The sequence below is a fragment of the Seriola lalandi genome, unplaced genomic scaffold, assembly GCF_002814215.2.
Source record: "Seriola lalandi dorsalis isolate HSWRI2012SDOR001 ecotype SW California unplaced genomic scaffold, Sedor1 jcf7180002054532, whole genome shotgun sequence".
Classification (NCBI taxonomy): Eukaryota; Metazoa; Chordata; class Actinopteri; order Carangiformes; family Carangidae; genus Seriola; species Seriola lalandi.
The window spans coordinates 306,714-332,872 of NW_019525085.1; the positions used below are offsets into that span (position 1 = coordinate 306,714).

Below are 26,159 nucleotides of genomic sequence, written 5' to 3' on the forward strand. Positions count from 1 at the left end.
AGAAAGGAAACATCATGTTCTACCAAGAAGACCTGGAGCAGTGTGGTCTTGATGTCACAGAGGCCTCGGTGAACTCAGGACTTTGTACTGAGATCTTCAGAGGAGAGAGTGTGATCTTCCAGAAAACAGTCTACTGCTTTGTTCATCTGAGCGTTCAGGAGTTTCTGGCTGCAGTCTACATGTTCCACTGTTACACCAACAAGGATAACAAGACACTGGAGACTTTCCTGGGAACTCCCTGGGGTCGGCTTCATAGCGGTGACCCTTCAGTGGATATGTTCCTGAGAAAGGCAATAGATCAGTCATTAACGAGCAGTAATGGCCACCTTGATCTGTTTGTTCGCTTCCTTCATGGTCTTTCATTGGAGTCAAATCAGAGACTCTTAGGAGTTCTGCTCGGTCGGACAGAGAACAGTCCAGAAAGCATCCGGAGATCCATCGACAACCTGAAAGAGATCAGGACCCACAACATCCCTCCTGACAGAAGCATCAACCTCTTTCACTGTCTGACAGAGATGAAGGACCACTCAGTTCATCAGGAGATCCAAGAGTTCCTGAAGTCAGAGGACAGATCAGAAGCCAAACTCTGTGAGATCCACTGCTCAGCTCCGGCCTACATGCTGCCGATGTCAAAGGAAGTCGTGGGTGAACTGGACATGAAGGCAACCAGGACGTCAGAGGAGGGAGGAGATAGACTGATTCCAGCTGTGAGGAAGTGCAGAGAGGTTCAGTAAGTCCAGGACCTGTATTCTATCAACCAAAGGTCTCAGAATCACTACCGAGACTTGTGTTGTAAAGAAGCAGAAATTTTTTTTCATCCCGTTATCTCAAGATAATGGAGTAATTATCTTGTTATCTTGAGATAAAGGATAAGAAAATATTTACGAGTATGACCTTTCTCGGCTTCCGTTGTGTTGAGAGTTAAAGTGAGACTGAAAATCCTTCCACCTAATAGTGCCTATTACCCCCAGGGGGGGTTAGACCTCTTGTTGGTGTGATAGGAAAGCTAGAGAAGAACCAATTGTGGCAATGCATTCTGGATGTTATGAAGACATGTGAAAGGATTTTGGCAAAGAAGAGGAGTGGTGAATGTTTACAGAGTCTGTGCTTTGGTTCAGTAACCTGATTTTCCATTGCAGCTGCATGCTTCCTCACTGTTGCCCACCAGAGACTGACTGTGAAGTCTTGGCCTTGACTCTGAAGTCCTCCCCCTCCCCCGCTGGACCGGAGAGTCCAAACAGTAGACCAGAGATTTTGAGGTCAGACATCTTGTTTTTAGTTCTGTGTTGAAATTATTATTACAGAGATGTTATTAACAAACCTCAGGGCTGTTTTTTTTTATTGTTTTGCATTTATTCTTGCATTAACTTTAGCATAGTACTTATAAGCTAAACACTTGAACAGACATACTTTATAAGAAGTAAAACTATACCTCATGAATTAATTAATCTACTTCCATTCATTTAACTCAACTAGTGGCTTAACATTAAAAAAATATATGATTAACTGTCAATTAAAATAAAAAGTCTGTTTGATCAATTCAAATACGTGTTTCAGACAAATGGTTCCCAACCTGTTTTGTTTGATGTTGCTTTCACAGTACGTCATGTTCCAAATTAGTTTCTATTAATGGTTAATTCATAAACATGTAATTTTATCTATAAGACTGTTTCCTCTGTTCCACTGTTGGTTTTGTTCTGTGCTCAGATTGCGTTTCTGCAGCTGGCCGGCAGCTGAATCTTTCCGACCATGGTTCTGGATTCGAACCCCTCCCATCTGGTCAGGAGTGATGCTGCTGTCTGCTAGACCGGACAGTCCACAGTGTAGTCTGGCGACTCTGATCTCAGCAGTAAACCAGGTTGTTATGTTTTAAGGAGGTCAAAGGTGAGCCACTGAGCCAGCTGCCTGTTGTGTTCATGTGTTTTCTTTATCTTTGTTTTTGTGCTCTCCTTGTAAGGATAGTAATTCAGTGCTAGCTACAGTATCCGTATGTTCATGGGTGCACTCCAAGCAGGAGCTAATCATAGCTAATTATTTCAAAGCCTCTTGTGGCTAAAATTAGTATTGGAAAAACAAACACTAGGAAAAATCCTGACAAAAGTTGCCTCTCAGCATGTAAACATGTAAACAGATATACGCCAAACTTCTGTTTGCATCTTCCAAAGCATTGAAAAAGTTAGAGGGTGGTTATCTACCAAATAAAAGTAAGAAAAAAAATTAAACAATGTTTTGTCATGTTGTCAATGTTGTCATGTAGTTTGAATGCGTGGGGGGTCGAGGCCCTGCAACATAAACATAAGACACATAATAAGAGCAGAGGAACGTCATCAGCTCGTTTCATCCATCTGCTTTGCTTCAAAACTTCTTTTGTGTTTTGTTTGTGTTTTAGCAAATTACAACCCCAACTGTCCACATCTATGAAAGTTGATTACTGTAATTACTGTAAATTTGTATTTATATGACGTCCCTTCTCCGTTTTAGCCCCTGGAAAAGTTTTCAAAAGGAATGCGGCCTCATCAACAGACTTTCAGATTAAAAGCTTCTCTGAGGAAAAGCGCTCTAGGACTTTCTGGAGAATCACAGCATCACCAAGATCCCTGTACCCTGACTGAAGTGCAATGGACTTTTGATTCATGTCACATGTAAACTCCCTGGGGCTTCCTGTAATGAAATGAATTTTGTAATGTTATTAATTAAACTAACTAGCAAAAGTGCAACAACTCTGGCACCTTGACTCAACTGAGACCTCTGCTGTCGAATGTCCTGTGACTCATCCTATCACCCTAGCTTTATAACCATCAGTAGTACCACACATCTCTGACTGGAGCAAACTTACAGCTCATCCACAACAACTCCAGAGCTGCATTCACATTCTTTACATACAGACTACATAGAAATAAAATGCCATTTATGTTAATATTCCAGCAGCAATATTCTTGGTCCTCATGGTGGTCCCTCCTGTGGACATATATATATATTTACCTCCTTATACAGCTATTTTTACTTCAGTAAAAGATATAAAAGCTTGCCCTTTTGTTGTTTCCTTTTTTTAAAGAAAGTACTTCAGCTGAAGTTTCAAGTTTGAGGATTTCAGCAGGTTGACAATCATTAAATAATGTGAGCGGTGCTGTGTCTCACTGCTACTGCTTACACAAACTTTTCAGGTGATTCCCCACCATTTTTAATCTTCTCTGTTTCTCTGTGGAGAATCAACAGAACCTGTTTAGACTCTTCCAGTCAGGTAAGAGTTAACCTCCTCTTCCTGAGGCTCAGCCTGCCGTCAAACCTGTTCCTACTCGCCCCACAGACATTTGCAACCCTTTGTGTCGGCTGGTTTACAGCACTGAAAAGAAGTGTTTTAGCTCAGAGTCTCGTCATGTTTGTCTCCAGACTGATCTGCAGGTTCGGTTTCTGCCGCTCTCGACCCAAAGGAGTCAGAATCTACACCGTGAGTTTAACTTATTTAAAAGTTTAACTATCTACAGTCTAAAAACATTAACGTTAAAGTTACGGAGATGTGAGACACAGACAGTGGAAAGGTGGTAATGAGGTTTCTGAAGCTGTGCAACCACAATCAGTTCTGACAGAGTTTACAGGCTGTTTAAGGTAAGGTTAGGACAAGGAGCCAGGGAATGCATTATGACAATGAGTCCTCACATATATAGAAATACAAATGTGTGTTTGTGTGTGTGTGTATGTGTGTGTGTGTGTGTGTGTGTGTGAGCTGTTGTGACATGCAGCTGTGAAACACATGTCTCTCTGCATACCTTCCCTTTTTTTCTCTATGTTCTCAGTTCCATTGTTTCTGTAGCCACACCTATCTAATACAGGAAATGATTCACATGAGAATTTCCTCACCTCTGTCATTAAAGTTAGGTTAGTTTAAAAACTACTTCCATGGACACTGATTCAAATGCCATGAGAAGGAAAGATAATTTTTTGAGGTGACTGGTAAGGTTGTCCAAGATTGTCAGGGAACATACCAGAGTCTGATATGTATAGATAATTTACTTTTCTCCCTCAGTCCAGCTCAGTCTGGTCAACCTGTGTCGCTTCCAGTTACAGCAGTCGACCTCCGACCCAAGGTAAACTGTTCACGTCTCTTTCTTTACAAAGTCACTTAATGAATAGATCAACATTTGGGTAAATACACAAGATTAATATCAATCACATGTCTGTGTAGCTGGAGTCAGGACATGGTTAGCTTAGCTTAGCATAAAAACGGGAAAACAGTTACCCTGTCCAAACGTAAAAGAAAACACCTACCAACACCTCTAAAGCTCATTAATTAACATGTTGTATCTTGTTTGTTTAGTCTGCATTTAATGAATATATTAATTGGTGTGTACATCTCTCTCTCTCTCTCTCTCTTTTTCAGATGCGTCTATTCGTTACAGCTTCGGTCGCCCGGTCCTCTCTGTGCGTCTCCCTGCAGGCCAGCAGTTTCGTTTCCCTCTGACGCCCATGTTGACCACAGTGGGCGACCTGCTGCGAGACATCGCAGCCAAAGACCCCGGAGTGCACACCGCTGCCCTGCTCAATGGAGGTAAGACACACTACTACACTTGTACAAAAACTCTAACCTAAACTCGTGTAAAAGACTGAACCCTCAATGTTTTGAAGAAGTGAGTACTGGACAAACTGTCCCCACCTTCTAAAAAGTGTCCCCACTTCACCAAAAATATTTGTATCTTCTCAAAATGTCCTCACATTAAAAAAGTGTCTTCACTTGAAAAAAATGTCCTAATGTTTGTAGTTGTAATCACTTTTTCTCATGCCCTTACTTTCCAAAATTTCCTATTTTAAAGGAAAAAGTCTTCAGTTTAAAAAAAAAAGCCCTCACTTTGCAAAAATGAAAATATCTGCACTTCCTGAAATAGTTGTAACTTTCCCAAAATATTTTGAATTTCCATAAATGCCCCGACTTTCTAAAAAAATGACTTCACTGCTGAAACTGTCCTTGACCGTGTCCTCATGATTCAAAACTATCCTCACATTCAATAAATATCTTTATCTTCTAAAATGTCCTCACAGGGTCTAAAACTGAACCTGGTCCTCACAAAGATCTAAAAACAGGAACATTTTGAAAACACAAAACTTAACACAACTTTACTTTCTTTCCTCAGACGGACAGAGAATCTCCTCGTGCACTTTTATGGAAACTGTTTTAAACAAAGATTTCCAGCTGGTCATCAATGATGTCACACACAACGTTCATGCACTTGGACAAGGTACGACCTGTGTGTGTCTCAACACTTGAGTCTTACATCTGTTACGTAAACACACATGCAGCAACTTTTAGCGCTTCTCCCAGATTGACTGCAGAGGAATCAAAACGTTTAAACATTAAAATGTGGTATTATATATGTGTGTCTTTCTCTGTGTATCAGGTTCGTCTCATGAACATGTGTTGGGCCTGGATGATATGAAGTACGTGGTCCACCTGCTTCACTCGGCTCTGGAGCTTCCTCAGCAGCAACACACCAAACACTCTGAGCTGCTGATCAGACAAGAGCAGCTCAGACAGCAGCTGCTGCCGCTAGAGACGGTACGACACATCAAATACGAAAAAAAACAGCTATGACAACATGACTGTGTGCGCGTCTACTTGGTTTACCCGTGGTGTGGGGACATACATTATGAGGACTCAACTTCCTTTTGGGGAGAAAAGCCAGTTCCCCCATACAGAAATGTAATATATGACATATATGTGCCTCAATCAAGAGTGATATTTCAATATATGTCACCTGTAAGGGAATATATTATTATCACATATATAGATCCTCTGGATATGTGAAGAGTTTTTTAACATATACGAAAAACCAATAGTAAAATTTGTATAAGTATGTAAAATATCTATATTATGAATTTTTTTAAGGTATAAGATCTGACAACCATATATGTTAACAACATATAAAACTGAATATATATTTAATTTATAATATTTATTTATTAAAAAAACATACACAAAAAAAATTGTATATGCTTTCCTTATTCATGTCTTCCCATTTTGGGAAAGTGGTCTCAGAGTTTGGGACTCTACTGTATATAATATCAACAGATATTGACAGGCTTTGGGATTGATATATATTTACATAATATATGTCTACAATATAAGCTTACATATATACTGTAAACATACATATTTGTATGATCTAGACATATATGTTACTATATGAAATTATTCCAATTTCTTACAGGTTCCATATATAATTTTGTGTGCTTTTTTAAAATATGTGTATATATGTCATATATAGAAATTCAATATATGTACGTATATTACATTTGCATATGGGCCATAAGGTAATAATTCAAATTTAGGGAGAAGACTTGGTTTAAGTCTCCAGGAAATTAATGTGAGCCATATGTAATGTCCACCTAAGTGATGGAAATATGACTCTGTGTGTGTACAGGTGAAAGTCCAGATGGCAAAGGAGGCGGAGTCTAAAGCATCCATGCTGGGGTTGGTCGGCCTGGCCTACCTGTCACTGCAGGGGGGATTCCTGGGATACCTCACCTGGTAATGAAGAGCCACATTCACAAGCCGGAAGTTTACTGCACTCAGACAGCGTGTAATAATGTATGTATGTGTGTGTGTGTGTGTGTGTGTGTGTGTGTGTGTGTGTGTGTGTGTCAGGTATGTGTTTGCCTGGGACATCATGGAGCCAATCACCTACTTCCTCTCCTACACCACCAGTATGATCTTCTTCGGCTACTACGTTCTCACCAAACAGGTAGAAACACTCAGCTTTTGTCTTCTGTTTTCGTGAGGCTAATTAGTATTTTAATTTCACATCTTATTTGTTTCTCACTTTTCTAAGGGCTGTTTAAGACTTACTTTTAGGATTAAAGGAGCTATATTTAAGTTTTTGCTATTGCTACATAGCCAACGTTAGCATTCACAGCTATTTACTTACCAGTCTATAAGAAACATTTCCTTTACTCGCCAGGAGCTGTCTCCAGAGGTGGAAAACAATGTCATTGTTAACTCTTATTTTGCTTCTATTTTTATCTCTTCTTTTCTTCTACTAAAATTAGCATGCTAACTATGCTAGCCCTGGTCTGGTCTGTCTCTTAACGTTAGCGAGTCAATGTAGCGTCCAGCCTGCCCTAAAGACGTAGCTGCTCAGAGGGCGTATTATAACCTCATGTATTGGGAACGCAACAATGACTAGAGCTCTTGTCAAGACTGGTAAGTAAACAGCTGTTGACGCTAATGCTAGTTATGTAGCAATAGCAAAAACTTTGGTAAGTGATTGGAGCTAGGTAATGTATTATGTCAATGATTGTGTGCAGGATTTCATCTGCCCGAATGTGAGGGATCGTGAGTTCCTTCAGTTCTTTCATAAGAGAGCATCTCAACAGAAATTCAACGTTCAGAAATACAATGAGCTCAAAGACGAACTGGCAAAGGTTATACACACACACACACATACACACACACATACACAAACACACACACAAACACACTCACACACAACTTTAAGAAGTTATAAGTCAGTGATATTAAAACAACGCACAGCGGAGCTAGGAACTTGGTGATATATCTGTGAGATCCAGCAGTACCTTTGACTTTACACAATTCTGGCTTCAACTTATTTTTGTTAGCTCCTGACAAACAAAGATCAACATGTAAGATGAAAATATCATAAATGGAACAGAAACAATGATCTGAAAATCACATCTGAAGCTCTTAAACAGCAGAAATGATTAACTGTGTGCGTGTTTGTGCAGGTGGACGATGATCTCAGGAGGTTAAGACGAGCAATTCGGCTGCAGCTGCCGGTGGATCAGGTTCAGCCTCAAAGAGCCACCTGAGATTTTTTTATAATTTTCTATTTTGTTGTGACATTAATTGTAACTTTTATACATTACTTTATAGTCGTTGTTTATAAGAAATGTTTCAACGCTTCTGTCATGGCCGTCTGACTTTATTAAAGACATATGTCATTTTTAAAACACTGTAAAACGTTAGCTGAAAAGATGTGCTACCTGTAGAAGCAGAAACTTATTTCTGTTGCAGTACATTTAGAAAAAAAGTATGTTATTGATAGAGGAGAAAAATATATTTCACTGGCATTTTATTGGACACAAGTGGTATTTAATTACTAATACAATGCGTAAACAAAAACTGGGCTGTTTAAAGTCTGTGATTGTTGGAAAATGAAAACACTTTTGCTTTTGCCACTGATCAATTCACAGTAAAGAAAAGTTTCCATCATCACACAAGCTGCAGCCAATGTGAAACATCTGAGAAAAAACCACTAGTCATACTTTGGTTGGTCATTGAAGAAGTACAGTACAACTGTGTGTATGTGTGTGTGTTCACTTCATCAGGAGTTAAACTTGGTGACTTCAGGCCAACCTGTATAAAGTCTGACCCAATCAAAGTAATCAGCCACCTGCAAGAGACAGACAGAATTAATAACAATGTTATGTGACGCTATAGCTAGCGATGTTGTTGCTTTTAAGTTATCTATGTGTTTGTCCCTTGAGATAATGTATATTATGGTTTGGCGCTTTACTAATAAAGTAGAAATTGAATTGAAATTGATATCTGCGCACTGTACAAGTGTTTTGTTCTTTGGCTATGTGTTTGTATTGTTGAGATATTACTGAAATCCGTCAATAAAGCAAATTTAATACTTAACAATAATAATAATCTGTGTTTTCTGTGTTTACATTTTGCATTTGAAAAAGTAATTTATATATTGCTATACTATTTGTGTGTATATATATATATATATATAGGGACTTTTCTGACATATACAAACACACGTCTTTCTCTATGTATAAATGTTATTTTCTGTGTATCGATGTTTAGTTGTACTTTACCTGTGTATAAACTCCGGGGAATCCTGGCTGACCACACTGCTCTCCCCAGCTGACGATGCCCCACAGGTAGGAAACACCCAATTCATCTTCACAAACCAGAGGACCTCCACTGTCCCCCTGACAAGAGTCCACACTGCCAGCCAGATCACCTGCACACACAAAGTTACACCTGCTCAATGTCTGCACAAAGCGGTCTGCGTTAGTCTATATACATCACCAACCACGGACACACCCACCTGCACACATCATGCCTGGTTTGAAGCGATGTGCGTAGTATCTCTCACAGTTGTTGATGAGGGAGACGTTGGCCCAGAGCAACACCTGAGATGCTTTGCCATCTGCACACATACATACCATTATTTAAACACTGACATCGTCAAACTAACAAATCTGATTCTCCGACTGTCTCGCTGACGGCAATCTGACCGATGAAGTGATCCGTGATGTAATGTATGAAGGTTTGTATGCAATTTGTTTTAAGGATATAACACATTTTTACACACAAATTGTTGAATGTTGAACAAAATAAATGAATGCATTTAAAAGTGTTTAATACAACATGATGATTTATGAATAATGATGAGGTAGTTAATGTAATCACTATTTTAATTAACACTTGACAGAATTCAATGCAATTGACTTAAGTATATTGAAATTAAATAAATGAGGTAATATGAGGTTATTAAAATACAGTTTAACATTTATTTTCTCACTTACTTTGAGGGAGTTTTGTAATAACATGTAATAAAATGCTCATTTGTGTTTTCACCCCATTTTCACTTCACTCTGCACCAAATGAGTAATACTTCCTTGTCACAAGAAGACTTCCTTTACACTAATGTTGCCGCTATTCTTGTAAGTAAGCCGAACAGAAATGTACAGACCTGCGGTTCGTCCCCATCCGGAGATGCTGCAGGTGTGGTTGGGTCTGAAGAGTTCAGGGGACCAGGGAAGACAGACCGACCTGATGGCCGGGTTCTCCTCAAAACATTCTTCCTTGAACGGAAGCTTCTGCAGCTTCACCAGAGCAATGTCGTTTTCATAGGAGCTGGCGTTGTACCTACAGGTTATTAAAATAACACATTATTTTTTATTCTGTAACATTAATATTTACATTCATTGAGCTAGATAGGGTTATCACATGTATAGAAGACGGATTCATACTTGGGGTGGATGTTAACTTCTTCAACAGGAACAATGTCAGTCGTGTCCTGAGCTTTGGCCTTCTTCCAGAGAGAAAACTTTACCCTGTATAATGAGGGGTTTGGTCTGGGAGAAAAAGCAGTGGGTTGTATTACGTCAGAGGATTAAACAACGTATTCATCATGTGTTGTTTTGAATGGAGCGAGCACTGATCAAGACTAAATTATTAGTTGTCTGTTTAAATAATGTTGCTGGGCTGGGTCTTCTCATCTATGTATGGAAGAGGATTAGGGCCACTTGAATTCCGAGATTAAAGTCAGAATTTTAAAAAATAAATAAATAAAATAAAAAAATTGACGTGGCCATAATGTGAAAAACTATTTTTCTTTTTTAGGAAGTCAGAATCCTGAGAATTTCTCAAAATTATGACTTTTCTAGCCCCAATTTGTTTTTTTATTCTTCGATTTGGATGCAACCACTACTAATATTTCATACTACTAGTGCTGCATCATCGTCCTACCTGACGCAGTGAGCAGCAGTGAGGACCCAGCAGCCTCCGATATAAGCTCCTCCACAGTCAATCTTGCCGCGCTCCTCTAGAGCAACCTGCCACTGGATCTGAGTCTGCAGATATGACATGAACATTTCATTGTTCTCTTTCAGGAAGCAAAGCGGCTGATGAAACATAAGCATTAATAAGACCACTGGTTTGAGAAAAAGATAATAATCCAAACTCCACCATGTTCTCTATGTTTTCTCGCCTGTACACCAAAGTGGGAACACATTATATAAGATGAGTATTAAATGGGTTTTGGGTCAAACTTGGCTGCGGATGTTGAACCTTTTCTAAAGCAATAAAATGTAAATGTTTCAGAGAGCATTTAACAGTGTTGTGGGTCATTGGGAAATCACAGGAACAGTATGTTAGCCAGTGGTTCTCAAGTTAAGGAGCCACTGATACTGTATAAGAAATGGTAATGATAATAGTAATAAACAGAGCAGCTTGAAATGAATGCACTGGTACTGAAAACAGACAAGCAGGTGTGTTTCCAACTGACCGGTTTGGCCGGGTGTCCTCCCACCACTCTCTTGACTCTCACTCCTCGCTCGTGCACTTCGTCGTCCACTATGTCCATATTGGGAACCCCGCACTTTAACTTGGACTCCAGATTCTCTCTGTCCTTCTTTATTTCTAGACACATATGCAAATAGTTGTTGAAATTCGTATCTGGCTGTGACTGAAGGTGATCTGGTGAACTGGCTTGACTTGGACTTAGTCACCTGACTGCAACACTGCACAAACAAGTACAGTACAGTACGTGGCCAAAAGTATGTGGACACCCCCTCCATCACTCCATCAATTAAGGCTTTCCACCAGAAACCAGGTGTTCCAGTTCGTCCCAAAGGGGCTGGATGGGGGGAGGGGTCAGGGCTCTGTGTGGGCCAGTCAACTTCTTAAAACACCAAACTGGGAAAACTATTTCTTCATGGAGCTTTCTTTGTGCACATGTTGAAACAGGAAACCAAACCTGTCCCTAAACTATTACCACAAGGTTGCAAGAAAGTTAACTGTTCCCATCATTTGCATTAAGGGAAAATCGTATGTGTACAGGGATGTCCACGTACCTTTGGCCACAAAGTGTAATACCACTTCTTTTAATACTATACTGGAAGTGTCAGTGTTTAAACTACATACCATCTTTGGGAGAGACGTGCTCTGAAATAAAGAAAAAAACAAATTACTGTCATCACCACCACAAACAACAACAGTTTCCTACGAAAGGTTCAAGCCACTGCTGTGTGCACATTCATCGTAGCCATACCTAAGTTTTGCAGTACTCTTCTCTCCTCCTCTTCATCTGTGGAAAATTAGAAATATTTATTAAACATCAGTGTTTCCCAACTTTTCTAAGTCGACCCAATACCTTTGTGGCCCAAACCTTTACATTTGAGTTTTCTTGTACATATTTTTGCTTTGCTTTCTGTCTTGTTGGAGCAAGACCATGAAGACAGCAACCGTAACCATCAAGATGGCTATGTATTGATTAAAACAATTATCTTTAAGTTTCAGTGATTTCTAAAATTGAATCGTAGTAAATATGGTTTGGGGTAAAAACTGATTTAAAAATATGTGTGAAAGTGAAAGCCTGTGAATCTCACTTTTGCCCACAGATGATAATTCATCCTCGCCATCCAGACAGTCCCTTTGTCCATCATGGACTGCTTCTTTATGCAAACACACGCCCGTCTTGCAGAGGAAACCATCATTCCTGCATTCTGACAAACAAAATAAGTCACACAGTGGCAGATGGGACAGACAGGGTTATGGGATCCATTTATGTGTGTGTGTGTGTGTGTGTGTGTGTGTGTGTGTGTGTGTTCGGTTTACTTTTGCAGCACATTTCATCACTGCGGTCGCCGCAGTCGTCAACTCCGTCACATGTCTGGTTCAGAGACACACACTTGCTGTTTGTACATGTGAACTCAGGCTCACAGTTCTCCTCTGAAACACATGGGCACAAGTTGTCAAAACACTAGAGAAGTATAACAAATGACAGTACAAGAGATGACTTGTCAAACTAATCATAGTGGATGAGTTTATGTGGCTCATTGGCTCTGGATGGCCAATCCAAGGAAACTCAGTTTTGATCAACGACACAAACCTTAGCCAGTTTGGTCCCATATTTACTGGCTTTGTAGTTGTGGACTAATATGGGCTGAATATCTGCTTCACTCAACGCACACAGGCCAGCTTTGGGTCAGTGTCGGACATTTTTTTGTGGAAAGGCATTTTGGCTAACAAGGGAATCGCTGCATCTTGGTGCTTGATGACGGACTGGTGGCTGGGCGATCATTACTATGGTGGCTCCCCAAAGGTAGTGGGCAAGGCAATGTTGGATTATATCTAGCCACTGGTAGGATCTACCAGGACTAGTATTGAGTACCAAATATGAACCGAGGGATTTCTAGGAACATAAGTTTGAGGATTTTGACAGCAGAAGTTGGGGACATGAAGGCAAAAATAGATCTTATTCGTAACCTTTAGTTTGGACGCAGCAGCTGATGGTTATTGTCAAACAGTGGTTGGTGCCTTTCTTGTTGATATCCGCTCTGCTGGTGGAAATCCTCAACAAAGTACCAACAGGCCAAAAGCGCTGTCGCATGGTAGTTACGGAATCAAAATGCAGGTTTTGGGAAGGTGGATTATCAGGAAGCCTTGAAGAAATCCTGCGCTAGCAACTCAGGATCAGAAGGAAGGACTTTGCCCAGGCTGTTTTCAACCTTAAGCAGGGATAGCATCTCTGACATCCAACAAGTATGCTGTCTGGACTGGAGTCAGGGCCTGAAGGTTTGAGGGCACTGTAGTCCTTGGGTTGTCGATGGGGTAGACAGAAAGGTCCTCATTGGACAAAATGAATCTTGAAATGCATGAAGTGTTGCACTTGGACCTTGGTCTTATTTGGGATATTCATGGCCCAGACATGAAGGTACAGCAGATTCCTACTCAGTTTGCAGTTTGGTGACACCAGGTTGGCATCTCCTTTACTGAACAGATGCCTGGGGTGGAGAACCAAACGAATCTTGGGTTGTAATTCACAAGCATCAAGCATCAGCTGCAAATATCCTAATTGTGTTAATATGGATTTTCTTGTGTACACAGAAAAAAAAACGTACTGAAGAAAAGAATAGAGTAGAATTAGTACACTCACTTTCTGGCGCCTTTGATTTCTCATAACAGGTTGCCGTGGCGACCCTCTCGTTGTCAATCTTTGTCTTCTTGTAGATGACACACTCAGCCAGGGAAGTCTCGTAACCCTGGCAGCGGATGCTAACACACCTTTCTGGGACCTGCCCATAGGGACGGCCAGTTGTCAGGGAAGAGTATGAGACGGAATCAGCGATCGCTGCCCCGCTGTACATAAGAAATACTGTTAGTGCACATGTATTTATCCCACATGTTTCTCATATAGTTTTTGACATGTTCTTTGTACAGTACACATCAGGGCTGTCACTTCCAGTCAATTCGGAAGAATTTGAACTGGCACATAAGTAGCTGGGTTTCCATTGCATTTTTGTGCAAAAAGAAAAGTGATGTCAACAAAATACAATTTCAAATGGTCTGTGTTGATTTTTCTCCACTCAAGATATCATTCCAATTAAACCTGGTTGGGACGATCTCCCTGGGACCTGATACGGCAGCTCGGCACGACTTGAATGCAAAAATTGTGTTTCCATTTCAATTTTGCAAAATATTGCTTTGTCCAATCTGAGAGACCAAATCATGTGGCTGCTTGTTGCCACTTTGGTGCAAAGCTAGAAAGTAGAGTAAGGCAGTTGTTTTTGTTTTTTTACAAAGACAGCAAACAGCCTCTACTTTGTTGGTAGTTTTAACAATAATTAACAAATACTATACACTATAGCACAGATGGTTCATTAGGTGTGTTTCCATTAACCTGCATAATGCGCTATTTGAAATTGCAAACTTAAAGGTCCCATATAGCATATAGGGAAGATGTCCATGTGTTGTTGGATATGAGGAGTAACAGCCTTAATATGAATATCGTACATGCACATCATGTAAGTGTATATCCTCTTACAGTGGCTTGCCATTCTCCTTGCAGGCCACGTTAGCAGCTGCCATGTCCCACATGTCTTCACAAACCAGTAACTCCTCCCCATCTCCAATATTGTTGGGAATGAAGATCTTGACACTCGTGTCTCTGTGTCTATCGAACCTTCGAACCTCACTTCACTTTCTGTGGTGACAAAGAGATAATAATCATCAACTATAAGAAGGACTATAAAGTGATAAATATCACATGGTGCTGAATGTATCTGTGAGAAACAAACCATCGCAATTTTCCCCAAAGTGGGACATGGCGGGTTTCTTGGTCCGACATGAGACAGCCATCGCCTGGAAAACACATGACCATTGTGAAAAAAAATTATAAAAATGTTCATGTCCAGAACCAGTTACATTTATTGAAGATCTTGAAAGGGTTGAAATGTTGAAATCAGCCACTGAAAGCCTGTAATGATTATCCCTTTTTGAATGTGCTGATTCCGCATCAATTCAAATCCTGGTTCAGATTCGTGACAAGAAATGGAAATTCAGTTGGTATAAAATTTGACACTTCTTCACTGACCACATGCTTAGAAAACTATGTGTGGGTAACAAATTCCTTGTCAGAGCTAGCAGTCGATACCCAAGACTGAACTACCTACCTGGCAGTAGGAGCGGTAGTTCAGATGTGTTCGCCCACAAACTGGGACGACATTGTCAATGGGACACAGGTAGGGTGGTTTACAGGAGCACTCTCCGTCAACGCAGCGCTCCCATGGAGGACAAAACACCAGGTCACATGATGAACGAGTAAATCTGATGAATGTAGACGGACAGATCATGAGGTGTGTTTCCATCCATTCTCAATTTGGTGCAGAAAAAAAACGCGCAGCAGAAATCCAGAAACTTCACAAAATGTTTTCATCTCGTTGCTCCTTCTTCTGCAGTGGTATAACGGCACCTGACTGGAAAATTAGCAGCATCCACTGCTTATCTCGATGAAGCTAATTCCTAATTCAAAGTAGTGGATGGAAATGTACGAAAATGTCCATTTTCTGAAAATCGGGTTAAATGTACAATGGACCAACAAAAGAAATTTACACAACCTCAGACAGAAGTCCAGCCACTCAAAGAATACCTACTTCTTTTCTCTGCACTTGGGATCCAAAAACTCCTCTTTCTCAGGTGCTTTAGGGACCGTGTAGGTGGGACTGGTGGCCTCTATGGTGGGGGCTGTGGGGGCTGTGGGGGCTGTGGGGACGCGTGGGAATGGATACCTTGGTATTTGCTGGACCTGCTGTTCAATGGCTGATGGGACCTCATAATCTGGTGGACTCCACTGGAACAGCAATTAAAACACAGTACAGTAACAAATCAGTGTAACGCCACAGAACTGAATATGCTCATCATGTTGCTTTGTATTTCTACTTTATATCTATCTGGGAGTCACTTGTTAAATTCAGTAATTGTTATTCATTAATTTCTCTTTGAGACAGAATGACAAAGTAGCTAATAAAAACACATTTACCAGTTTTCTTGATTGCATTGTACAAGTTTAAATGAGTTACTCCACTAAAACTGAGTCACTAGGTCTTAATGATATTAACGTAACTTGTCCGTAACTTTCTCCAGCTGAAAGAATGAGATAGTCTGTTAAATCCTCATTAGCCATTCTAATCTCATCTTTGCAAAGCAAATCAAGTCAATTGTTGGATTAATTAATGAGCAGCAAAAACAGAAATCCTACCTAATGCAAGTGATGAACAAAAATAAAAGTCCCAAAATATTCAGAGGAAGAAAATGATGGAACCTTTTTTTACTCACTGTTTCAGAGCGAATGACGAAAACAATTAGCAAGAGAAGAGAAACTGGAACTGATCTCATCCTGACGAACATGGACAGAGTCCTACAGTTCAGCTTCTCACAAAAATGTCTTCTCCTTTTTCTCACGTGTTCAGAACAAAAAAAAAACTTTTACAATGAAGAAACAGCTGCAGATACAGACAGAGACACGGTTACTCCCTCTGTCAGGGAGAACTTCAGTTGACAATCTGATATCTCCTCTGTCCAATCAATCATTAGCTTGTCAATGCACACTCAGCACAGACTCCATATTGATTCAGCTGACTGATCATGTACCATAATGTCACATAACAGTAAAAGAAGAGTCCACAAACCCAAATTCCCGCAAATAGACAAACGCAAACATGTGCCAGTGTTGAAGGTCACGGTTTCCTTCTATGGGCCAGATAAATGTAGGTCGGCTGAACCGGAGTGGGACCATGAAAACCCGATAGATCTTCTTCACAGAAACATCTGGATAAACCACAGTAAGAAAAACCAACAACCGCTCCAACCTGAACAACCACACAGGTGGTTTTTTTTTGTTTTTTTTAAAATAGCGCCCCTAAGACGGCCGTTGTACTGGACCTCGGTTGTCATAGTTACATTAATAAACACGCAGACTGTACCAACAGCGGCGTACCTACCTTGGCCGCCATATATCGCCTATAATAACAGTCATGGCCTGGTTAGGTTTGGGAAAAGATGGTGATTTGGGTTAAAATAAGACAATCAACATTAGACAATCTTAGTTGCCATGGTTACAATAACAACTAACGGTCGTGGATAATAGAAACAACACTATCACATGGGAATCGAACACCGCTCTCCTGTGTCACACTACTTCACCGCACTTTTCCCTTCGCTCCTGTCTTAATATCTACGACCACTAGATGTCGCCTCGCAACAAAACGTAACGACCTGTGGGCTCGTTTTTTTACAGAAGGACATTTTCAGAAAAACAAAGGTTGAGATATACGAACCGTGATATTTAAACATCTAAATATTGACATTATATAAACATGTGATAATATCGTGATGGCACATGTTCGGCCAAATTTTCTACAGATATCATGATAATATTGTTGTGAATTGTTTTGTCCAATAATCTCGTAGTGAAAATGTGATATTGTGACAGCCCCAGTTTAAGTGCTTTAGTTTACAACTAAGTGTTTTTCCCTCTATGAAAAGTCAAAATGTGTTCAGGGGAAAAAGAAAATGCATGTTGGGACAGGCTGCAGCCCTCTGACACCCTGAAGAGAATAAACAGATGGATGGAAGTCCAAATAAGTTAATGTTCAACACTATATCAATAGATGAGCATTTCAAAATAACTGTGTACTTAACATGAAACAGTGAGACTGAGAGAACGCTGTGTATCACAACCTGATGTATCTTATTCCTCCGAGCTTGTTTCCCAAATCTATAGAAAACACATCAAAGTCACACTGCTGCACTGGATGACATGTTCCTTCCAGATTATAAAGATAAAATATATAAATGAGTAAAAATATGTAAAGAAATATGTAAGGATATGTGCCTCTATTGAAAGGTTTTGAGCACCAATTGTGGATTAATCCGCTGCTGAAAATAGTCCCCAGTGAATGCTCTATTTCCTGTTGTGTGTTTGTGTTTGAAAAAAACAACAGAGAGCCGCTGTTTTCAGAACTTTTTAAAGATGAAATATATTGGTGAGGTGTTTTCATAGATTTAGTAGGAACCAATGGGCTTGGAGCTGAGATTACAGGAAGTCAGAAAGTGTTGAGAGCTGCACTAACACCAACCCACAACTTCCCAAACCACAAACCACGCCACCGCAACATCCACACATTGTTGATTCAGGTTACTGGAGTCCGAGTTTACCACATTTACACACAACCACAAACACCACCCCCACCAAACACACCTACACACTCCAGATCAATAGCATGAATGTGGGGGACAGACTTTGTATATGTGTGTTCTGTCCACAATGACAAGATAAGATAATGAATGACAACACACATTAGTCAGCATGAATAATGGTAACATGAACTGTACATCAATAAACAAAAAACAGACAGTGCTAGTACTTGGAGAAGCTTTTATTTACTTTCTACAGCAACAAATTAATAACTTATTAGAAATGATGAAAGTTATAATTATAGTGTGTCAGTACAAGGCTGTAGCCACAGAGAAATATGAACGTTAACCTCATGTCGTTGGTTGTGAAAGTGTTTTCAGGAGTTGTACTTGGTCACAGCAGGCCAGCCTGTAATCAATCTGATCCACTCAAAGTAATGAGCAACCTGGAACAGAGACAAAAGACAGTCATTGTTATTAATGTATTATTGTTATTAATTGTTGGGCGATGTCACATAAAAACAACAATGTCATGGAGATGCTAAAAGAAAAGTCGGAGGATCAGAGAAAGTTATTAGGAAAGTTATGATGCCCCCTTCTGGGTACCATGAATGTCGGCAGAGCAAAGTGGAAAGGTTCATCCTCTGTGTTCAGATTAGATTTTGACATATTTCTTCTGCACAAGTAGAAACTCCGATCTTATAATTCTACTAGAGGTCACAGGTTCACCAGAAAAACAAGGATTTATTAGATAGATTAAACAAAGAATATTCAGTCCATTGTAATCTGCTCACCTAGCACGCATCCCAAGAAGTTTCCCCTAATTTATCTAATAACGAATTCAGCAGCTCTAGATTTACATTCCAATGTGGCCAATCTGCCGGGTTGATGTTACATATTTTACCTGTGTGTAAACTCCAGGAGATCTCGGCCGGCCACATCCCCGCCCCCAGCTGATGATGCCCCACAGGTAAGAAACACCTACTGCATCCTCACACACCAGAGGACCTCCATCATCCCCCTCACAGGCGTCCACGCTGCCGTCCAGATCACCTGCACACAACAGCAAACCTCAACGGACTCTTCATAAATAACATTAGACACGTACCCCAGTATAAGACACTGGGATACAACCACACCCACCTGCGCAGATCATGCCGGGTTTGAAGCTGTCGTTGTAGAATTTCTGACAGTCTTCAATGAGGGAAACTTTAGCCCACTGTAAGACCTGAGACTTTACACCACCTGCAGACAAAAAACATTCACCAATGTTTGGACTTCACTTCACAATTTATAAGATTGATTATAATATTTCACTTTGGGGTTTCAAGGTCAGCAGGACAACACATATAGATATACACAGATATAACAACTTTAGATAGACTAGGAGCAGCCGCCAAGCTCAGGTACCTGCGGTTTGTCCCCAACCAGAGATGGTGCAGGTGTGGTTGGGTTGGAAGAGCCTGGTGGTCCAGGGAACACAGATAGGGCTGATCGCAGAGTTGCTCTCGAAACACTCCTCCCTCAGCGGAAGTTTGTCCAGCTCCAGCAGAGCGATGTCATTCTCACGGGTGACGGGGTTGTAACTTCATTTGAGTCCATGGGTGAGTTACACATGACAGAAATATGGTTTGTTTCAGCTTTAGTTCGACGTTAATGTGGTTACAGTTTTAGGTTCTTGCTCCAATCTTCAGCTGAGTTAATGCTTTGCTATATTTATTTTGATGATGAAGGAAAAATAGCAAATATCTGTTGTGTTACACCTGAAAGAACCAGACAGGGATTTCCCCCTTTGTTTCCTTCTTTAGTTTTCTAGCCATTATCTCAGATTTTTGAGAAGTATTTCAGCCACGACTTGAAAAGGAACATCTCATCAAAATCTCCCTCTATGCTGACGATATGTTACTTTACGTATCTGATGTCCTTATTCCCACATGTACTAAAAGTATTTAGAATTAAGCCATTAAGCCTATTCTTAATTTGCATTTACCTGTTTCATCTTTACCCTTTCAAAATAAAGTACATCCCAAATTTTTTATTTTTATTTCCCCAAGTTTTTCAGCTATCTTGCCGTTATCAGGGTGATGTCTCAAACATCTATCATGAGTGAAGCCACCACTTAAACTTGAAGAAACTTGAGAACACAAATCGGTATACAGGGCGGGTCACTATCAATCGTACTGCACATACAGACTAACATGCTCACATACTTAGGGTGGATGTGGACGCTCTGAACAGGAACGATGTCCGTTGAGCTCTGTGATCTGGTCCTCTGCCAGAGAGAAAACTTCACCAGGAATGCATCAGGATTAGGCCTGAGGGAAATAAATGGGTGAGAGATGATTACTATCAGTGCGCGAGAGAGAGAGAGAGAGAGAGAGAGAGAGAGTTCACCACATAAAAAATAGATGATTACCTCGGGTTGAGTTCGTCTTGATCAGAAGCTCCTGTGTTTGTTATTGAGAGGGAAGGCTTGAGTCTGGAAGAGAGAGAAGGGTGAGACACCACTGAGAGAGAGGCAAATGTCAAGATACTGACACTTTTATTGTTATTTTATTTTTTTTACCTCTACTCTCATTTTTTGTTCTAAGTTCTGATACATTCCTTTTGATGATTGGTTGAGAAACGATGCAGCTGGTTAAAAAGTTTTGCTGACTTTACAATAACATAAAAGATAAAATTCTCAGTCAAACATCTGGTTGACTCATCTGTTAATCATTTCAGCTCTAAATCCAATAATGACCTGTCTCTACAATATATGACGGTGCCACAAAAAGCTTTTCTGCTCAGGTTATCCCCGGATATTTCCAGTACTACTTCCTGGGTTTTACCCGATGCAGTGAGCAGCAGTGATGACCCAGCAGCCTCCGATATAAGCTCCTCCACAGTGAACTCTTCTGTTCATCTCTATGGCAACCTGCCACTGGATCTGAGTCTGCACACGTACATGAGACACAGTTTATTGGTCAGTTGATATAGGTTTACAATCATTAGCACCTTGTTAATGTGGTAATAAACACGTAACCGACCCGTCCTGCTGGCACGCCTCCCACCACTCTCTTGAAGCGGCTGCGTCCTCCTCGCTCCTCTACAGCATCAGCATCAGCATTACGAACGCCACAGTTCAGCCGGGACTCCAGATGTGCTCTGGTGACCTTGGTTTCTAAACAGAACATCATTTAAATTACAATTACTGACATTTAACGTTCAAAAACTACATATACACAATAACAAAAACATTAATGAATGTTTAAATCTGCTCAGAACTTCTGTAAAATTAGTTGTAAACTATTAATTAAATAAAAAAGCTGATTGAAGTGTTACCTCTACTTCTGCTGATAAAGTCACTACAGCTAAACATAATTATTAATCTTATTTAATTAATCTAATTAGATTATTATTAATATAATCATTAAAGTTACGCACCAGTTTTAGGTGAGGTGTACTCTGAAAAACAGAAACAACCAAAAAATACGCATCATCGTCTTCATCGGCACAAAAACAACCTGACACTGACCAGGATGCCACAGCAGTAACCGCGTTGCTGTAGCAACAAGCAGAAGTGTGGTGGCTGTGAGTGTGTTGCCGTGGTTACCTGTGTTCGTGAGAAGAGGAAGGGATGTCTCTGGCTCTGCGAGGAATGGAAAAATAAATTCTGATCAGATGTACACATCCATCCATCAACATGAATATTGAACATGTTTCAGAAATGGGTCATTCTGCGTCGTGACTCGTGATTCTGATGCGAACACTTTTATACTTGGGTCAAATTCTGGATGCAGAATATTTCTACACTGACGTATTAAAACTTTTACAGAAGTAAAAGAGCTTCAACAATATGAAACTATATTTCCAAGTCCATCGGTCTGCCCAACACAGCTACTGGCTCTATATCCAGGACATTTGGTATTGATGAACGATCAGTGAGTCAATGAGTAGATTTCTATTAACGGGCTCTGTTTCGATCCCAGCTGTAAAAATGAAGCATTCTGGGATACTTGCACTGTGCAAGAACCAATTCTTATACTATTTTTAACATGTAATCTTCTATCAAAGTGTTGCTCTGCTTATTTCTGAGAAATAAAAAAAAGAATTGGACTCAGTGAATGAGCCTGGTATCTTTAGCTTAATTAATTAATAAAAAATATCACTTCAAGTGTGTGTGTGTGTGTGTGTGTGTGTGTGTGTGTGTGACTATTGTCAGTACTTGTGTGTGTCTTTGATTCGTCCTGGCCATCCAGACAGTCGACCTGCCCGTCACCGACCGCTTCTCGATGCAAACACACACCTGTGCTGCAGCGGAAAGCTCCGTTCCTGCAGCCTGACGAAGAAACACAAAGACACGCGGGAATTCACACAGTGAAAGACGCGGGGAACTTGTGACGCACGTGGTTTCTGCGTCTTACTCTTGCAGCACATCTCGTCGCTCCGGTCGCCACAGTCGTCGACGCCGTCACACGTCTGACTGAGAGACACGCACTTCCCGTTCACGCAGCTGAAGTCGCACTCCTCGCCTGTAACGCACAAGGTCACACGCACAAGGTCACACGCACAAGGTCACACGCACAAGGTCACACGCACAAGGTCACACTCTCGACAGAACAGAATAGAACCGAACAGAAACACTAATTACCGACCTGGTGTCTGTACGCATGTTGCCGTAGCGACGTCCCTGTTGTCGACGTTGACCTTGTCGTAGATCACACATTCCGCCAGGGAGTTCTCGTAACCTTGGCAACGGACACTCACACAATTGCCCGGTAACGGTCGGTTGCTATGGGCGACCTTCAGGGAGAGGTACGGCGTGGTGCCGGTGGACGCGGCTCCACTGCAAACACACGCAAACGAGATCAGTTACATCATAACATCATTTTCATTACCAGGATTAAACCGGGTCGCCTCTCACAGCGGGTGTCCGTCCGCCTTGCAGGCCACGTTGGCGGCGGCCATGTCCCACAGCTCCGCACACACCAGCACCTGCTCCCGACCTCCTCCGGTGCCGGGAAGGTAGAGCCTCAGCACTCCTGAGCCCGCCTCTACTGAACCTCTGAACTTGGGGTGATTGGCTGAAACGAGAGGAAGATGAAGGTCAGTAAATAAAAATATAACACAGTAGAAAAACCTGCAGGTTAAAGTCTGAGAACACACCTGTGCAGGTTTCTGCAAAGTGGGACATGAAGGGTTCCCTGGTCTGACAGGACATGGCCATCGCCTAGAGAAGAAGGCCGTTAGTGAACAAACCAAACTCTTAGTCCTGATAACACTCATTAGCATAGCAACACTAAGGCTACATGTAACCCATAATGCAACACTCTGTATAAGACCACCCCTCCAGAAAAACATGGTGTCGTATATTCAGCCAGTATTTAATTTGTCTGTTCACATTATATTTGCTTCATCGTGACTGTGACACGTGGGTTGATCAGGTTTGATTAACAGATTCAGATTTGGATTCAAATGTTGCTAATCTGTGATTGGCTAACAGGAATTCATCACACCATGTTTTTCCTGGGTAAGATTGGCTCCAGTTGGAATTCAACCCGGTGGTCTTGGCGCCTTGCTCGGTGGCCACGGTGCATGTCGTTACCTGGCAATAGGAGCGAAGCTGCGTGTTGCCATGACTGCAAATCGGGGCCACGCCCTCTGTGGGACACAGGTAGGCCGGTTTACAGGAGCAGTGCCCCTTAACGCAGCGCTGCCACGGAGGACAAAACACCAGGTCACATGACTCACGGGTAAACCTGACCAATAAGAAAATTAATTAACTTTGTATGCAATTAATATAAAAAGCAACAAGTCCAGCCAATCAGAGAGCAGAGCACTAACTTATTTTGAAGACATTCAGCTGGTCCCAGAAACTGGTCTGACTTCGAGATGGAGCTTTGGGTTGAGACCTGAAAGGATGTAGAACACAGTAGAATTTCAACGGAAGAGATACGATTCGATGACAGAGACAAAGCAACATTAAGTCTAAATGTCTAAATCACAAACTTCCCAATGGACAAAGAAATAAAAATACACAATGACTTTTTCACTGTTTTACTATAAAATCAGTCATTTGTTCAGAAATTAGAAATACAAAAAATAAAACATGCAAACTAAGTTATTAAGTGACTAGCGAGTGAGTATAAGGTCGTTTTCTTCTATATCTAGTAATTATATAACAACAATTGGATATTAAATTACATTTGTAATTAAATGTTAAGGTTGGCACATTGCAGCCTCCATACTTGCTTTGTACTATACTAGACAGGGCTATAATACATTATACTCAACTGTAATGTATTATAATGTTCAGGAGTGGACACAATAATGTGAACACTGTCTGGTATAAATCCTGCCTTTGTAAAATTGATCTTTGTTTGACACTGTTCACACTCATTCAACTTTACAAATGCTGTTATCTAACTGGGTTGCATTATCTTGTCATATGTTTGTTATTTTGTTCACTCGCTGAATCATGTTGCAATAATGTTCAGCTTCACCTCTGTAAATCTGGAGTAAGAGCAACGATTAAAAACATCGTCACAGTCTCAAAAATACAGAAAAACAAAGTGTTTTGTCTCAAATTGTGGAATAATGGGCAAATCATACTAAACTACACAACACTGGAGACTGTAGTATCAGTGTTAACTTACCGAGACAGAGATGAGAAGAAACAGCAAGAGAAGAGAAACTCTGTCCGATGTCATCCTGACAAACACAAACCAAAATGTTTCCTCTTCTTCTCCTTCTGTCTGAAAAATAAAAAATAGCAACAGGAAGTTAATTCTCTTTATAAAGGATAATTTGACTGACAGACCAATTGTAGGTCTCCTTTATTTACTGATGATGTCACTAATCAATCATTAGCCTGTCTGGTCGATGTTGACAGACACTGTTCTGACGTGTTAAAGTGCACTGCTAAACATTCCATTTAAATAAATTAGCTCATTAGCATGTAGCCTAGCATGTGTAAACACAGGGACAAGGTCATACATAAGTCATAAATGTTAAAGTTTAGCAAGGACACAAACTACACAACAAATACTAAAGACACCCTGGTTAGCAGCTGGTTAAGCTACATGAGGAGAGGTGTCGCTGCCCTCTGGTGGACAGGGCTTTATCCACAATTGTAGTTAATTACCCTCGTGATACATATTAGGAATATAAAGCTTGTTAACTAATCATAAACAATATTCAGAGATTTAAGCTAAATTTAATGGGGCTAGTTGGTTAGCATTCTAACTTCATATAGATGCAAAACAGGAGGGTTGCTTACCGCTGCTGGAGAAGCTGTTGGTGAGTAAAGAAAAGAAATGTGATGCTGAACTTGCCACATTTCTTCGAGACTGGCAACTGCTAATGCTAACGTTAGCTATGTAGCGATAGCAGAACTTACAAAACACTCCTTAAAGTACAGCTTTGTACTTTACCTCAGTATTTCCATTTTTTTGCTACCTTTACCTTTACTTAATAACTTAAGTAACTAATTACTTTGCAAATTGTGATGAATAATACGTAATAAAATAAACAAATTAGTTACAATGTGTTATTATAGGTTGACACCAGACTTAAATTAATTTCCTTCTGGGAGGAAAACATTTTAAATCTATTAGATGTTCTATTTCTACACTGCAGAATTACTTGATAACTCAGAAAACAAGTTTAAAGGACAATTTTCATGCATCCAGAGTCCAAGTAAATATCTGCATAATTTTCTTGTTGTGTAAAGTATATGCAATTTGTTGCACTACACAGGGAAAACCAAGCAGTCTATTTCAGCAATATAAAAAGAAATTTCATCACACAAATACAAATATGTGTACAAGTTAATGTTCAACACTATTTCAAGGAAAAAGAGTTTCAAAATCCTTGTGTTTTTAAAGAAGGGAATTTTCAATGGGTCGAATGGTTCTCAAAGCTTTGAACAACAAATAAATCAACATGGACG

At 40.5% G+C, this 26,159-nt stretch overlaps 4 protein-coding genes across 4 annotated transcripts in view; 2 read left to right on the forward strand and 2 right to left on the reverse strand.

The window, feature by feature from the left end:
- Positions 1-3,027, forward strand: part of LOC111661045 (uncharacterized) — an 8,185-nt gene extending 5,158 nt beyond the window's left edge. Inside the window, exons 6-9 of the mRNA XM_087176112.1 lie at positions 3-730; positions 1,140-1,259; positions 1,708-1,884; positions 2,482-3,027. Coding sequence (XP_087032238.1) covers positions 3-730; positions 1,140-1,259; positions 1,708-1,873 — 1,014 coding nt within the window. The 3' untranslated portion in view covers positions 1,874-1,884; positions 2,482-3,027. The remainder of the gene's footprint in view (positions 1-2; positions 731-1,139; positions 1,260-1,707; positions 1,885-2,481) is intronic.
- Positions 3,028-3,289: 262 nt separating this feature from the next.
- On the forward strand, positions 3,290-8,554 carry LOC111661062 (calcium uniporter regulatory subunit MCUb, mitochondrial-like). Its single transcript, XM_023414524.2, has 9 exons — positions 3,290-3,448; positions 4,025-4,085; positions 4,379-4,546; positions 5,127-5,231; positions 5,391-5,548; positions 6,414-6,520; positions 6,638-6,734; positions 7,297-7,413; positions 7,735-8,554. Exons 1-9 carry the CDS (start codon positions 3,377-3,379, stop codon positions 7,816-7,818), a joined length of 969 nt encoding a protein of 322 aa, XP_023270292.1. The 5' UTR covers positions 3,290-3,376; the 3' UTR covers positions 7,819-8,554.
- On the reverse strand, positions 8,065-16,588 carry LOC111661063 (complement factor I-like). Its single transcript, XM_087176125.1, is given in 18 exon segments — positions 8,065-8,402; positions 8,836-8,984; positions 9,072-9,173; positions 9,720-9,895; positions 10,000-10,104; positions 10,499-10,602; positions 11,037-11,170; positions 11,675-11,695; positions 11,802-11,837; positions 12,139-12,255; positions 12,368-12,481; positions 13,689-13,891; positions 14,577-14,694; positions 14,697-14,735; positions 14,830-14,893; positions 15,205-15,358; positions 15,685-15,881; positions 16,367-16,588. Coding segments are annotated over 18 exon segments (1,974 nt in total). The 5' UTR covers positions 16,439-16,588; the 3' UTR covers positions 8,065-8,333.
- Positions 16,589-18,453: 1,865 nt separating this feature from the next.
- On the reverse strand, positions 18,454-25,056 carry LOC111661054 (complement factor I-like). Its single transcript, XM_023414516.2, has 18 exons — positions 24,865-25,056; positions 24,053-24,120; positions 23,814-23,967; positions 23,375-23,438; positions 23,133-23,292; positions 22,864-23,054; positions 22,633-22,740; positions 22,434-22,547; positions 21,822-21,857; positions 21,653-21,673; positions 21,256-21,389; positions 21,058-21,161; positions 20,643-20,705; positions 20,437-20,541; positions 19,637-19,812; positions 19,370-19,471; positions 19,131-19,279; positions 18,454-18,672 (listed from the first exon to the last, which is right to left on the reverse strand). The coding sequence occupies exons 1-18, from the start codon at positions 24,916-24,918 to the stop codon at positions 18,604-18,606; spliced, it is 1,872 nt and encodes a 623-aa protein (XP_023270284.1). The 5' UTR covers positions 24,919-25,056; the 3' UTR covers positions 18,454-18,603.
- Between the last annotated feature and the right edge of the window lie 1,103 nt (positions 25,057-26,159).